This window comes from Bombus affinis, chromosome 17, assembly GCF_024516045.1.
Source record: "Bombus affinis isolate iyBomAffi1 chromosome 17, iyBomAffi1.2, whole genome shotgun sequence".
Classification (NCBI taxonomy): Eukaryota; Metazoa; Arthropoda; class Insecta; order Hymenoptera; family Apidae; genus Bombus; species Bombus affinis.
Genome location: NC_066360.1, coordinates 2,414,335 through 2,430,307, shown reverse-complemented (window position 1 = coordinate 2,430,307; position 15,973 = coordinate 2,414,335). Strand labels below are relative to the sequence as shown.

General features: G+C 38.4%; 1 protein-coding gene across 4 annotated transcripts; it reads right to left on the bottom strand.

Annotated features, from left to right (window-relative positions):
• Position 1: 1 nt before the first annotated feature.
• LOC126926239 (gustatory receptor for sugar taste 64f-like) lies at positions 2-12,094 on the bottom strand. Of its 4 annotated transcripts, none has more exons than XM_050742497.1 (12): positions 11,217-12,094; positions 9,527-9,594; positions 9,287-9,434; positions 8,336-8,454; positions 7,320-7,514; positions 6,753-6,862; positions 6,226-6,396; positions 5,364-5,536; positions 5,094-5,259; positions 4,211-4,300; positions 3,785-3,874; positions 2-359 (listed from the first exon to the last, which is right to left on the bottom strand). In XM_050742497.1, exons 1-12 carry the CDS (start codon positions 11,321-11,323, stop codon positions 339-341), a joined length of 1,458 nt encoding a protein of 485 aa, XP_050598454.1. In that variant the 5' UTR covers positions 11,324-12,094; the 3' UTR covers positions 2-338. The 4 variants fall into 4 exon arrangements, with proteins under 4 accessions (XP_050598454.1, XP_050598455.1, XP_050598456.1 ...); XM_050742498.1 differs by having other exon boundaries at positions 5,094-5,256; XM_050742499.1 differs by having other exon boundaries at positions 5,364-5,518.
• Positions 12,095-15,973: the final 3,879 nt, after the last annotated feature.

Genomic DNA, 15,973 nt, shown 5'->3' with positions numbered 1-15,973 from the left:
TTCTATAAACAAGAAAACGCGTGTGTTACAACTACATACACCTGCACATTTCCAGAATAACAATTTCAACTTCGAACTTTCAGGGAGTATCAAGCAATTACATGGTTACTTTGTTGCTTTTTTGATCTTACTCTTAATGTCGAAATTACCAAGCGAACGGAATAACAAACATTAGTCGCTCTTGCGTAGTACAATTGTTACGATTATTGTATCTTTTATTCCCAAGTGATACCAGACGTAAGATTTGTCGCACCAATAACTTTTATCGATATATTTTACGAGAAAGTTTAACGAATGATCGAGATTACAGTGTGCTAGCGTGGTCCAACGAGATGAACTTATGCCACAGAAGAAGGATCCTGTCGAAACAAAGGAGCATTTAGTTAATTCCACTTATACGTTAACTGGGGCAAACGGTGTTCAACATCCGTAAATTTAATTCTTAATTATTATACGTAACAGTAATGGAAAGATAGTTAATAAGAAAAATGCACGTGACTGTTGTGAATATGGTAAACAAAAATTAGTGCAAGATATTTTTATATACAGAGGCAGTATTAACGTAGCGTAGTTATTATACATAGGTATGAGCTTGAAACTTTCTTTCGTCGTCCATTGTACTTCTGACGAAGGAGGAGATATGATATCGTCCATAATTCGAAATGCGGCCTAGCTATATTTTATCTTTGATAGCAGCGAATGGGTTAAAGAATGACTCAGACAACAGATTGATAAGTGCAGTTGAAAAGTATACGCCGAAGCAAGGAAATTATACTACTTATAATACATACGTACATATGTACATATCTACATGTCGTAAATTTTAGACGCAATATAACGGTTTTATAATTTGGATCTCGCGAAAAGCCATATTCTTCGACAAGTAAGTTTTCTTTTCGAGTATTCAAGGCACCTTTATGTCCTAATACGTATAATATAACAATATAATACAATACAATATGGTAGAACCCCTGTTACATCGACCAATTGGGAAGCTATTTTTTGGTTAGCGTTCGATTCGACCGAATACCTGGCATAAATAGAAATAAGACGAATACAATTTGTCTGTAGGTAACAAATTCGAGAAGACAATATCGTTCGATACTGCTTCTTTCTAACGAAATTGAAAAGATCAAACCTGTGGCTGTTAAATATGTTTGGCAGATGTGTTGTATTAAGTATTAATATAAACATATGTATATTTTAATACTTAGTGAATAATAGTTCATAGAATAATAGATAATATTATACATTATATTATAACATTTTTACCACTGAAAAGCTTTACATTACTATGCTACATACAAGCATTTATTAATTACTTTATTTCTAACGAACCTTATATTTTTGTACTTTTTATTCCGTTATATACAGGATGGTTGGTAACTGGTGGTACAAGCGGAAAGGGGGTGCTTCTACGTGAAAAAAGAAGTAGAAAATATAGAATAAAAATTTTTCGTTCGAGGCTTTGTTTTCGAGAAAATCGACTTTGAATTTTGGCTGGGTACGCGTGCACTTTATCGCGTCTCGTTCATTATGTACTCCCAATTCTCCGTTACGGCAAAAACAAACTTAAACCGCGATAATATCCATCGAGACAACGATCTACGGTGAGATCCGTTATAACGTGACGTGATAAAGTGCACGCGTACCGAGCCAAAATTCAAAGTCGATTTTCTCGAAAACAAAGCCTCGAACGAAAAATTTTTATTCTATATTTTCGACTTCTTTTTTCGCGTAGAATCACCTCCTTTCCGCTTGTACCACCAGTTACCAACCACCCTGTATATTTAGTTCGTTCAAGTTGCAAATTAATTTGCTTATGACAAATTACGAATTGATTTGTTCAAAGCAAATTTCACTGTGCTTAGAACAAATAATTGGACATTTCGATGCTGTAACAGTTTTGTTACTGTAACTGTATGGACTGATTTTTAATTAATCTTTTAGTTCCTCGAATCCAACGGTGATGTAAACGCCTGCTTTTTTATTGGTATCCATAAAACAAGAATTTTTAATTTGTTTTCGCGACCAGTGATAATTTGGTACTTACCCAATTTAATTGATTGTATGTTATCTCTACGATTCCAGATGATCCGTTTCAATTCTTATCGTCGAACAGTGCTAAAATTATACTTGAGAAACGTTATATATTACAAGATAATATATTCAGTTTATTCAGTATTCCGTGACGCTATTAACAATCGAGTAATGCCTTTATTACCTACTCAGATTATACTCTTATTATTTCCGGTATTAATGTTTCATTCAATGTACGAAGCATTATTTTGTGCAAAAAGATTTTGCTGTCTGTTGCGAAGCTACGAGAAACACATATGAGAAGTTACTCGATAAATGGACGTTCCCTAACTTTTAGAGAGGAAAATTGTTAATTATGTATAACGCATATTAACTGTACAAAAGTCTTTTTTCAAAGCGGCACTCACGGAACAATTTTCCTATAAATTACTACAGTATAAATCATTATAATTCAAAACTTAAACCATATACGAAATATAAAGCACAAATTACTTGAAATGTTATATTGTATGTACAATGTATATACATTGTGATTTTTCAATTATCAAGCCCAGCGCTTCTTAAACTTTTTCCACTCGCCACCACACTTTGCCCCGGGAAAATTTGACGCAATCCCAGTTATATACATAGAAAGGTAGATAAAATAAATATACAAATGAAACATTAATCGATAATAAACGAAGGAAGTTTAATTTTAAACAACTACTTGTTATGTTTCTAACTTTACCACGCATTACCACTTACTAGGACAAAGCTAAATTCCAAGCAAAAGTCCCTCCGAACGTTTGTTTCTAAAGCTGATGTTTTATACTTGTGTCGATTAATAACTCGACGAATTCCTCGTGATCCTTCAACGTGAGGTGACTTACGCGTCTTGTCTCAGTGGCGTGTGACAGCTGCAAAAATTTTCACGACCCCGTAATTCTGTTACGCGACCCTGTATCGGGCAGTGGTTTAAAAAGCCCTGATCTAGCCCTGAAGCAAACGAGAAGAAAGAAAATAAGAGTGAAAATAAATCAAGGGGAAAACAAATCGAAGAATAATTCTACGATGCGATGATCTGAAGCAACTAAATGTTCTACCAAATTTAACGAAAACCGTTTAAGCAGAATCATTCTGGCGTTGACTTTATCATCTAGTCCAGAGCCTGAACTTCCATCTCGTTACGATGTGTCGTCTCATAATGCTTCGCTGTTCTCAATTTCGATGGAAATAGCGACGTTGTCGTAAGATTTAGCGCGTAGTTGCGGATTTTTGCGGACGATATTTATCGTCGGATGTGCAGATTTTCATGCGTTCGTAGGATAAACGAAGATTCGGAAAATGTGTCTAACAAATAAGAACGTACGAGACATTCGAGTAAAATTCTCGTTACAGTTTCGAACAGAGGAAACAAATCTTCGCTCAAGCTCTATTTCCCGGTATCGCGTTTGCCTGTAAATTTTAATTTGCATAAAAATCTGCGGACCGTCTAATATCAATTTCCAGAGAAGAACGTTCCTTTGTAGAAGAAAAATTTCGTTTTCGGTGTCAGCTTATCTCTGGGACAAGCGTAGGTCGCCCGACATTCTTCACACTGTGCACTTATGTACAGCGGTTTAGGCAATAAGCGCTATTCTACTTAAGATATGGGAATATTTATAATGGGAAATTGTAAAGCAAGATGTTAAGGCTGGAAGGCGATAATTTAGGTGAAATTCCTTGTAAGCGCGTCGAAAGATGTTTGAAAACGCGGTTACTTCACCTCGCACACGGTACTGTTCGACACTTCACTTTGCTGCGTTGTGTTGAACTGCACCAACACCAATTCGTACGTGACTATGGTTCCTGCTACCTGAAACAAATTTTCAATCATTTTGTGAATGCTATTATCGCCGACAAACACGTGCTCGATATTCGATAATCTTTTTAGCGACTGATGGTGTCAGACGTGGCACGAGAATCAAATTCACGCGAAGCGAAACGGATTTTCACAAGTTTTTCACAAGTGTTTGGAATCGTGCAACAAAATACTTCGGGTCAGCCTTCTGCGAGATTATTTATAAATTATGTGGAATACGATACACGTTCGTCTATCTCTGATTCTCAGGACACAGCCTGTACGACGGACAAATGTGTTATATCATTATATTATAAAATCGTTATTTTACGTTATATATTTTCTACGTACTGTTAATACGAGGCCCCTGGTCACCGAGAAGAATTTCATCCCCGTCAAGCAAATGTTATCCGTTGTTACTTGTACTAGGAATCTCATTACCTACGAAAACGATAAAATTATTACACGCACGATATGGAAAGTTAATTAAACGGGCTGGCATAATCGTAATAATAAAGGGAAGGAACGCGTCGAGCATTGTAAGCTGGAAATTTAACGATGAATCGTTAATTATTCAGAAAATTAGCGATGCTTTTATTCCTCGTTAGATAGCAACAGTGGACTTTAGATAAATTTAGGTTTAAGAAGAAAAATACTGCGATTTTCCGTGCTGAGACTTTCCGTGCAAACTGACTGTGAATTTTGACCACCGAAAATTCGTTCCTGCTACGAGCAAACGACTAGCTTCGGCACGTGAAAGTTTTGCTTGTAGCTGCTGTCTCGACTCGTTGATCGGACTTCAAGTGCTTGAACAGGTATGGATGTACAAGCAATTAGGCACAGAAAGGGAAGAGATTGACGAGAAGGATATAACAGGACGCGGAAAGCAAGGGACAGAGGCAACAAAACACGAGCGTTGATTACAGCGGCTTCGGGTTTAGGTGATTACAGTTTCTATAGGTACAATGAATTACACAAACGCGTAAGATGTACAGACAGACCGAGGTGCTTGGAGGAAAAGCGAAAATTTCCTGGCTAGATGCGAAAACTAGGAGGAAGGTAGCGATTTCTGGTGAGAAGAGCGAAGTTTGACATTACGACAACGAAACGTACAGACAAGAGACGTGATTCGCAGACAAATACTTTAGCGACGATCGATGATTTGGGATCGTGCACGAACTTTTGCACCGGCCTAATATTTTCGTTGTAGAAACAAATAGAATGGAAATCTTACTTCCGTTGAGAAACTGCTTCCAGAAACGCTGTATAAGATCGGGGCCGGGAGTAACGACTCGTCGTGAATCATTGCGGCACACAGAGAGACCACTGTCGTTCTCGCCAACAGGAATCCAAAGGAAAAGCCGAAGTAGATTTTCTCGATAATGCCTCGCATCGGACTGCTTTTTAAATGTGCGATATTTAGTCAGGACATGCTGTCATAGAACGATGTCGTTGCATATTGAACGTGCGGTAATATTAAAGAATGAGATTTTGTAGTGCATACGTGAAAGAGAAAAGCAGTTGTATGCAGATGAAATACAGATCGGTAGCGAAAGAGAGAAGAACCATAACGGAGATATGGGAGTCCAGTTGCCTTGTTAGCGTTGCCAAGTGATTATATTCACTCCTTGCCTCGGCCCACCACCATTCGGGCATTGCCTTAACAATGAAATGATGCTAAGGACCAACATTCGTTATTAAAAACTGTAATATTTTCTGCGCTACTTAATTCAGTTAACAATATAATAACGATCAACGATATATACAGGGTGGTTGGTAACTGGTGGTACAAGCGGAAAGGGGGTGATTCTACGCGAAAAAAGAAGTCGAAAATATAGAATAAATATTTTTCGTTCGAGGCTTTGTTTTCGAGAAAATCGACTTTGAATTTTGGCTCGGTACGCGTGCACTTTATCGCGTCTCGTTATAAAGGATCTCACCGTAGATCGTTGTCTCGATTGACGTTATGTTGAAGTTGCGAGCAATTGAAAGAAAGATCCGTTATAACGAGACGCGATAAAGGCACGCGTACCCAGCCAAAATTCAAAGTGGATTTTCTCGAAAACAAAGCCTCAAACGAAAAACTTTTATTCTATATTTTCGACTTCTTTTTTCACGTAGAATCACCCCCTTTCCGCTTGTACCACCAGTTACCAACCACCCTGTATACGATATCTCGCGTAGTTTTCTATCGAATGATATTCTGTAATCTGCAAAATAACAATAATTACTTAATTACGTGAAATATTTAATCGCGCGGCAGTGCGATCTCTTTCAAACAACAAGGCGCTTAAACCGAGTGAACGCTTAACTTAACGATGAAATACTTAATTATACTGTATAGGAGAATATTTGCAGTCACTTACCTTGCCCCTTATAGAATTCAAACGACTGTTTAGTTGACGAAACTGATCTGTCAAGGCGATGCTGATAAGGATGAGAAACAGATCGACAAAATTCCACGAGAAGGTACTGAGAATATTGCAGATGTCCACCAATACTCCTTTCCACAAACTGTACTGTATCCTAGAAAATATCTGACCAACACACGTTTCTATTTAGACAATGTTTTCGACTGATCGAGTTTCAATGAAAATTTTGGATTATGCATTTGCGTATCTAATGTAAGCCAGTTGTATAAATAATATGTAATAAGGAAGATGAAAGTGGTGATAAGAAATATACAGGAACAAAATAGTGCGGAATATGGTAAATATAAGGAAATAAAAACGTGGATACCATAGAGTACCAAAGGATGGTTGAAAGCTCTTCAGCTTTCGTAGATGGAACTTTTGTGGGAATAAAAAATAATAACAAAACACGGCATCTTCTAAAAAGAAAGAAATATCAATTTGTTGGAAAGAAAGTTGATAACAAGAGAAATAGGTGTTACCTGTGGAAACTGCATCTGGAAATACACACCAAGTATATCCTCTTCTGCTTTATGTACGGCGCACTCTTTAGCTTGGATGTAGCCGTAAACTATCGACAAACCGTGTTCAACTGTAACAGCAAATCGCAGTCCATCGATTAAAAGAAAGAAAGCAGAACGAATATTAGAAAAATCGTAGTCGCGGAACAGGCGGACGAAGGCAACTGTGAAAGAAAGAAACGAGCAAGTATCGAGGGATCAAAAACGGTACAGCAGAATAAATAAAACAATGTGTAAGAAACGGTACAAGGTTTCCACGTGTTTCGGTGTATCTAAGTAGCAAATAGAGGAAGAACGTGCAACGAAACGACAGTTTTCGTTTCGCAAGAGCGAGACGCGGGAACGCGAAGGCGAACGACGGATTTTGGGAAAAAGAAGTAAAAGAAAGGTACATTTTACGCGAGAGAAACTTGGAGACTTTGAAGCACTGGTTTGGAGGATTGCACAAACTGTGATTCCTAGGATCAGGTTAGAATTACGCAATAAATAAGTAAATAAATAAAATAACGATAAGACTGTGTCACTTACCTAATGCAATCATCATCACTACTATGGTCACGATACTAAATTTCGTGGCCAGAGTGATTCTCGAGATTTTTCTATGCCTGTACGAAAGCTCTTTCTCAAGTTTCTCCCAAGTTACCATCAAACAGGGCCACTGGATCGACAACTTTAGGAACAGCAACGAAGCGATCAAATTCGTCCCATTGAATACGAACGTGGCTTACGTAAATAAACAATAAAATATATTACTTATATTGTGATGATTAATGTTATAATAATTATGTTATAATAATGTATAAATAATGAATTTAATTCACCTATTGTGTTCGGATTTATCACATTATTTACATATGAACCAGTCGTGTTTTTAAACCAACGTAATCTTTTTCTATCAAGTTTTAGTGAAATAATTCCAAATTTTTATATGTAAATATCTTAGAATATTTGAATGAAGTTTTGAGTTGAAAGAGTCGCAGGCACGCAAGTATTTTTTCATGAACGCGATAGGAGAGTTAACAATGAGATAAACCAACCCTTTAGCAACGATTTAATTACACCAATTGCAGTGAGATTATTTTTACGTTGTATTTTTAATCTCATCTTTCTTTTCATCGTTGCTGTATTTTTTAAAAATAACAAAAGAAGAAAAAGCATGGATGCATTAGTCATCTTCGCCCTTTGATGTCACATGGGGTTTTTGATGAAAAGCTTTTCTTAGTTTCCGCATTGATATACATAGATTGTTGTTTAGTGCTCCTTTTTCCTTCTTCCACTTTCTAAATATATTTTTCAAACACGCGATGTTTCATAAATCTACTAGATAACAAATGGAAATCTTCGATCCAAAAATTTCATTTGTGTAATAAATTTTTATTGACAGCAGTAACTTAAAATTTCTGAATGTTAATACAAAAACTTGACGATATAGAACACTCGTAAAATAAAGCTTAAATAAAGCACGTTATACTTCCTCTTAATCACTAGCGTAATTGCTATAGGGTTGTTTTTACGTAAATGTAAAATATCTTGAAAAATCTTACTCATTTTCGTGGAATTTACTCCGGTCGCAACTATTCTCAAAATGTTAAATATCGTCATCACCGACGAACCAAAAATTGACATCACGCAATATGCAAATTTCGGGCTGCGCCAGGTGAACCTAGACGTAAAGAGAATCTCGTTAATAATCGTAGTTAATGTTTCAGCCATTTGTACTTTTCCAGTAACATTACGTATCCAAATTGTGTCAAATATTTGAAATAATCTTGTAAGTAAAAATGATTTCAATTCCGTTGAAACTATCTGAAAGATGTCAGCCCATCCGTTTATTTCAGGTTTCGTTTCAGCTCTATTGCTCAGGATTATCGATTTCAAGAGATTGCTTGGAATATACAGGGTGGTTGGTAATTGGTGATTCTACGGAAAGGGGGTGATTCTACGCGAAAAAAGAAGTCGAAAATATACAATAAAAATTTTTCTTCGAGGCTTTGTTTTCGAGAAAATCGACTTTGAATTTTCGCTCGGTACGCGTGCACTTTATCACGTCTCGTTATAACGGATCTCACCGTAAAGTGCACGCGAACCGAGCGAAAATTCAAAGTCGATGTTCTCGAAAACAAAGCCTCGAACGAAAAACTTTTATTCTATATTTTCGACTTCTTTTTTCGAGTAGAATCACCCCCTTTCCGCTTGTTCCACCAGTTACCAACCACCCTGTATACAATTCCCTACAATGTAGCAACTAGGAGCTCAATGTAAGAATATAACTATAGCCTGTAACAGGCTATGGGACTAAAATACGAATAAACTGTTATCATACGTGAAATTCTTTTTCAACAAACTTTTAATCAAGTTTGGTGTCGGTGAAACCTACGTGGATGATCTCAAAGGGGTCCAATTGCTGTCTACCCGGCTATCCCCTAAGTTACGGGCACAATGAGCGCAATGGACTCAATCGTAGAGGACACATGGAGTTTTTAATCAGAAATTACCTGAGGTACGATGCATCGGAGTTGTTAATCCCGGACACAGGGAACAAGGAGAAGCATTGCGCCAACATGATGATCGGCCTCATAGACGCGTGTAAGCTGTCAGTCTTTGGGTTAAAGGCGCTGACGGAAGCTGCTACCGGCTCCGACACTGAAAATTTATTTTGTAAGTTTAATTCGAGATTCGTTCGACCCGCGCTCGATCATAGGTTTTTCGTTATATGAGCAATGCTTAAAATTTACTTCCGATAGTGTCTATCTCCGTCTTCAGATTGTCCAATTTGCCAAACTGCGAGCTACTCTTGGGTGACCTGAAAATTTCGTTACTCGCGTCAGTAACAAATACAGCATCGACTATACCCGCCGATTCTAACAATCATGCTTGGTTGTATCTCTGTTCCAAACTTAATTGGAAAACATCATAGACGAACATTCCCAGGAATGAAATTGGTGAAACAATATATATCACAGACGTTTACATATCTACTCGTATACTTTTGTAAAATTATTACTTCCTTACTTCTATCTGCAACCCACTTGTTATCTAAGCTTGTAACGGAGCAAAGTCTAACACGATGATAACAACAGTATCAAAAATAGATAGTTCCGATATTAAATCGTAAATTTCACATTCACTCGAGTCGATCGAACAGCACTTGACACAACAGAGTAACACAGATATCCCGTCCACGTAAAGAAGCGACTTATTAAAAAAGCGAAATTAATCGAAGCGAGATAGATTCACGTTGAATGTTCGACCGTGTTGGCGATCACGATAAAAATGATAAAAACCTTCTGCGCGAGGCGTCGCGATCGACGATGTGCACGCCGAAGGATCGCATGGTGAACAGAAGATAAACTCGTTATTTCCGAGCTTTATCATACGTCAAAGGATAGGCGGAGGGTGTTTTATAGACAGTTCTAGGAAACTCAATAAACGTCCGGTTGAACAACCATTGGAAAGTTTGTTCGTCTCAATGGGGCTAACGTGAGTGTTAGCAATTGTAAAAATCCCTGACAAAGAAGCGATTTATTCTCCTTTCTTGCTCGTCCTGGCGTACGAAAGCAGCATTCGTATTGTTGAATCCTTTTTTAATATTCGTTTCGCGTCCCCCTCCGCGTTCTTTTTCTTCATATTCTCGCGATATCGTCTCGGAACGACTAGCGCAATTTTCGTGAATTATAAATAAATTAATAATCGTTGCTACGATATGGATGCAACACGATCGTAAAGTTCGTGTCTCGATAGTGGACGGTGTAAAGGACTCTGGGTTTGCAGAGTTTTGGAAACGTCCGAACCTCAGCCACAAGAATATGTAACGAACGATGGAGGAAAAATTGGCACTTTTTAACGCCATTTGTTTACTTTCGCAACGTTAACATTTATTATACAAGCGTACTTAACGATGTAAAAGAGACTCCAGGGAAGCAAAGGTCGAAATACATTTTACGAGGAACAGTACGTTTTCCTAGATGTTGGTAAAAAGATCAAACGAATGAAGCCTGTGGTAATAGTTTCCGGAAACGATAGATCAAATAATTCTAGAAATCCACAGGAATATTATATAATGGGTCGAGGTTTTTTCAGAAAATAAGAAAGGCGGATAAAACTGCGAAAAAGTTAGATGAAAACGTTCGAGTTGAAAATTCTTTGACAATGTACATTTCTTAACATTATATCAGATTAGCAAAATTAATATAATTAATATAAATAATTACCTACAATATTACACTATTAACATTATCATTACAATAATATCTCGTAATCTAAAGTTAAAGAGAAATTCCCCTTCACGTTTTAACTCCTATATTTAATAATGTTTAAAAATTACAACTGATAATATTACGTTTAACTAACGCAAATTAATAATAAATAATAAATAAAATCGTGCTAATCGATGTTTAATAAATATACAAAGTTGCAAATACTTACTTAACATTGATCAATAACGCGTTCTGATATTTCACGGATGGCAAGTTCAGCGGCCGCATCCCGTTTACTTTTTTCCCTGTATTATCGTAATTCGACATGTTATTCATAGCATTTCGTCAAAAAACATACATCTCACACGATACGTATGCCACCGATCCGCACTAACTGCAATTCCAACGTGTACGATATTAGCGAGCCATTGTAAATACCATCGCGGACACTTTACCACCACCAAACATATTTCTATAGGTGAAAGAAAGCGGAGGACGAGTACAGGACACGTTGAAAGGTGTAGCGAATTAAAAAGCGCAGCTAAACAAAGAGCAAACACTATACAGTAAGCGAAACACGACGAATACGAGCACGTTACGTACAATATGACACGACAGAGTTGTAAAAGCCGACTAATTGGGTTACGACCGTTGCAACTGAGCTACGTATGATCGAGAAATTGTGGAAAAATGAAAAGGGCAGAATTACAAACGCGGGGTATCACATGACAAATGTTACTCCCTTGGTTGTGTGGAACGTGTCAGGAAATGAACTGAAAGATATACGAGCCGCTGGCACGAACTATATATCTCATAGTTTATACATATAGATGGTGTATAAACTATGACAGAGAAATAACAGATATGCACTACTGGCTGTGTAGGTCTGTGTATGGGCGGACATTTGACACACTCGATGCTCGCTTATCCTACCCAGTAACTCAACCGCGGGTACTCAACTTCCCGACTTTCCCTTTGCTCGCGATCTTCCTTCGCGTTTCGTCGAAATTACACAAATTCCACAATTACGGAAATCACGTCCGATGTTCGCCACCGTTCTTCAGTTTCCAAACGGAATCGCTACACACCGCTGCGCTAATTGGCATTATCATCCGCTTCTGCGCAGAAATTACATCCCCGTTTCGGCTGATGTTGCTCGCTGTTGCTCAGTTTCCAGACAGAATCGCCACACTGCTGCGCTAATTCGCCTATCATCTCGTCCCAGCGAGAGTACTCAACTTCCGGATTTTCCTTCGATTTCACCATCTGCTTTCCTAATCTAGCGAGAATTCCTCTTTGGAAAGAAATTTTACATCTTCGCTTTGGCCGACCCTGCTCGTTCCTCTTCAACTTACAGACAGAATCCCAACGCTATGGCACTAATTCGCGTATCGTCTGTTGCTGACTTCATCGAAGACTCGATGTTCGATCGGCTATCAGGTGAGCAAAAGGAAGAACCATGGAGCTGTTACCTTCGCATTTAATAGACGCAAATTCCTTGCTTGGCTCTGTTCGTACGCCTCCGAATGCCACTGTCCATTACGTTAGACGCTGCATAACGTTAATTGAGTGTTTTTAAGGAAAATTATCGATTCATCGTGTTTCTCATCATCATCCATCGTTTCACGCCTGATCCGTTCGATATGAAATGCCTCTATTGGAAAGTTAATATCGTAGATAAGGAAGGATAATGACTGACACAAATTCGAGTGTGTGAATCTGTCTTTCATAAAACAAGGAAACCCTTTTTATGAAGAGATAGTGGTAGATTTTATATTTTAATATGGAATGTATCGTACAAAGCAAACTTAATAAAATTCCACGGTTCCCTTGTGCAGCATAGAAGTCGTTAAACTATGTGATACAATTTTATTCTACCGCGAAGCTCCAGATCGATCGATTTTACTACCCTTTTCGCTGTAAAGCTTCTTACGTAAATGAAATTTAACGAAATTAATTTATTCGTATACTTACGAGTTTGCTCGTTAAACGCGGATTCTATCAAATTTCATAATTCTATTTTGCTGTTTTATAAAATTAATATATTGTCCATGTATACATTTGGATGCAACGTTTTTCTCTTTGGGCAACGTTTATCGAGAAAAAGGCAATTTTCATTTAATGTTACTTTCATAGTCGCTGGCGCAATTACGTATTAATAGCTCGATTCTGAAAAGGAACGTCGAGCGACGTTTTCCTCGTTTCTTGTTTCCCTGCTGTCCACTTAAATCTTTAATAACTCGTTACTGTATTCGTGGGTATAGCGATGCATCAATCATATCTTTGCTGTCCCATCGTTTCGAAGGGATGCGTGAGAGTGTTGTGCCGTTTAACACGTTCGCTGCTGATCGTTGATCGGCCTTCCATCATCTAGAATACTATACACATATGCTAATAAATAATTTTCATAGAAATATGCTTCTATTTTTATGCTACAGGTATTTATGTAAAACTTCGTGTCTGTGAGTTATTGCGAGAGCTTTCTTAGCACTCTGTGCTTGAGAAGCGTTTCAACTCACAATCGACACAGCGATGAAGAAATATCCAATTTGTAGGAAAACATTTTCCCAGATTAGACGACAAACTGATGACCCAAGAACCGTTAATGAAACCTTATGGGACACCGTTACTGGGAACGGCGGCGAAAAGTCAAATGGCAAAGATGAAAGTGATGCAAAAATTTGGAAAAATCGTAAGAATGATATCTCGGGTTATTAAAAATCCCAATGGATCTTGAAGAATCGTCCTAATGAAAATTGGCGGTAGCGTGAAAGCAAATGAAAAATGATAAGAAAAATTTGCCAATTGGCAACCAAAGAGGCGATAACGTCGAACAAGCGTGGAATCACAGGCGAAACGCTGAGAACACTCACCGATAGTTTGGCCGAGGTGGGAAGATCCTTCGATAGAAGAGACCGATTCATTTTCAAGGGGAAACTTGCTCGCGAAACCTCCGTTCGGTTGCAACGCGTGCCAATGTCTTGCGACTCTTGAACGCGCGCCGATCTTTTGTGAAGGAACCTCGCGAAACCGAGACAAACTTGCCAGAACGCCATAGGAATGCTTTGGTAATACGAAGAAAACCGAGAAGCCTTTTTTGAGAAGCTCGAATTGTCACTAAACAGCACGGTACACGCAGCTAATGACGCGGAAGCCGATGCGGAGAAACTTCAATAGGACAAACGTGGAACAAGGCAATTTTGTAAAGAGAACACGACGAGATACCGACTGCCATTTACCTCTTTTTACCCGTTCGACTTTCCTTTTATACCTACGTCAGTTCAGGAATTATAATATCTCATCCTTTTTAAATGAGAAGCAAAGGCAAGCTCCAAGTTACATTAAATACATGGCGCGGTTAAATTTACTTTCGCGTTCGTTGTAACGCACGAAAGATAGCGAGGTTCCATTAAAAAAGGAAAATAAAAGGTTAATTATCTTGATAACAGCGAGCATGAATTAAGTCGCGAGAAGCAAGCAACGTTGGTTGTATTAATCTTCCCGAGCTATCTGAATTATGCTTTACATACTCTTTTACATATCCTTGAATCTAACGCGAATATTCATACTTTTACCCGCTGATGAATCATTCTTCGTTTAATTGAACGTAAAGCTTTCGCATTAGCGTAAAAATAGCAAGCTTGACGGAGTCGCAAGCAGGAGTCGCTTCGTGACAACATGATATTTATTTGAAGATGATCTACCTGTATACGTGCGCACTATGTTGGAAATACAATATTTCCGCGCTACGTTACACGCTGCCTGCGAAAGCACAAATTACCTCTGTGTACTTTGTAAACAGTTTTGACTGGACTGATGGTCGGACGCACGAGCTTTTACGCGCGTTTAGTTGCTGAAAGGAAAAGAAGACCAGTCGGTGTGCAGCCGATGCAACGTAAACACCAAAGTCAGCAAAATGAAGGAAAATCCTAAAGAAGTGACTCGAATTGAGAAGTCATTGTCGAACGTATCCAAGCTTTTAGAATCGATATTTCTCGTTTAATTTAACACGCGTGACTACATCGAAGTTCGCGTGCTACAGCAGATCAGTGGAATGAATCGACCCCTTCGTCGTTAATTAGAAACGAAAACGAAAGATTGGCAGGATACGTGCTTATTAAGTGGTGTCGTTGATATTACTATCTTCGTAAGTTTATATTATCCACGAAATCTTGGTAATTACGCGGGGCAGGGAATTTCATTGGCCTTGAAATATATCGCCGAGGTCAGCATTTTGAATATTTTCCTCCCACGCGCAGGATCGCTGCTTAGCCTTAGTTTCCAAAATAGCCGCAAAATGCTCCGATTAAGTTCGGCTTGCGATTAAGCTTCATTCTGGAATCGACAGCCGCGTTTTTCTACGATCCAACATAAACTGAAAGCAAATACTAGGAAATAATGGTAAATATCGCGCGAGGAGAGAAGAAACACGACGAAACACAAACAAATCAAAATCATTTATAGTTTCGTACAAGCTCTAACGATGTTTATTCGTCGTAGAGACTCGGTGCTTCGGTTTCTCTTTCGCGTCAGTAGTATTCCGTATACATAGGCGAACAAACGACAAGCTGACAGGCTGAGTAAACAGAATTTTTTCCATTGTCACGCCGCTTGCAATGAAAAGGGGCGCGTATGTGGACCTTGTCTCGCAATTCCGACCCACTTTAATATCCTTCGATACCAATAAACCCACCGCATCACGTATCGCGTCCCCTGGAAGATCGCAACTTGGAAGTCTCTTCTTCGACCGTAGGCATAATGAACAAACATGAACGGCGTTAATTAATACGAAAGGTACGAGTTGGGAATAACATCGCTGTTACCACTTTTCGATAACATCATTTTCACGGGAAACCTTAAAGCCGTAGAGTTGCTCGAGCACTCTCCTACAAATTGTGATTACATTTTCCTCGAATGTTTATCTGCCACGAAAATCCATGTTCTACGTTTCACGTGTATGTATGCATGCATGTAAATCATAGGAGA

Coding starts and splice junctions, on each gene's coding strand:
- LOC126926239 (XM_050742497.1), bottom strand. CDS start 11,323: ATGAATAACATGTCGAATTACGATAATACAGGGAAAAAAGTAAACGGG. Junction 6,863..7,319: donor AGTGATGATGATTGCATTAG/GTAAGTGACACA, acceptor TTGCTGTTACAG/TTGAACACGGTTTGTCGATA. Junction 4,301..5,093: donor GAAGCAGTTTCTCAACGGAA/GTAAGATTTCCA, acceptor TCGTTTTCGTAG/GTAATGAGATTCCTAGTACA.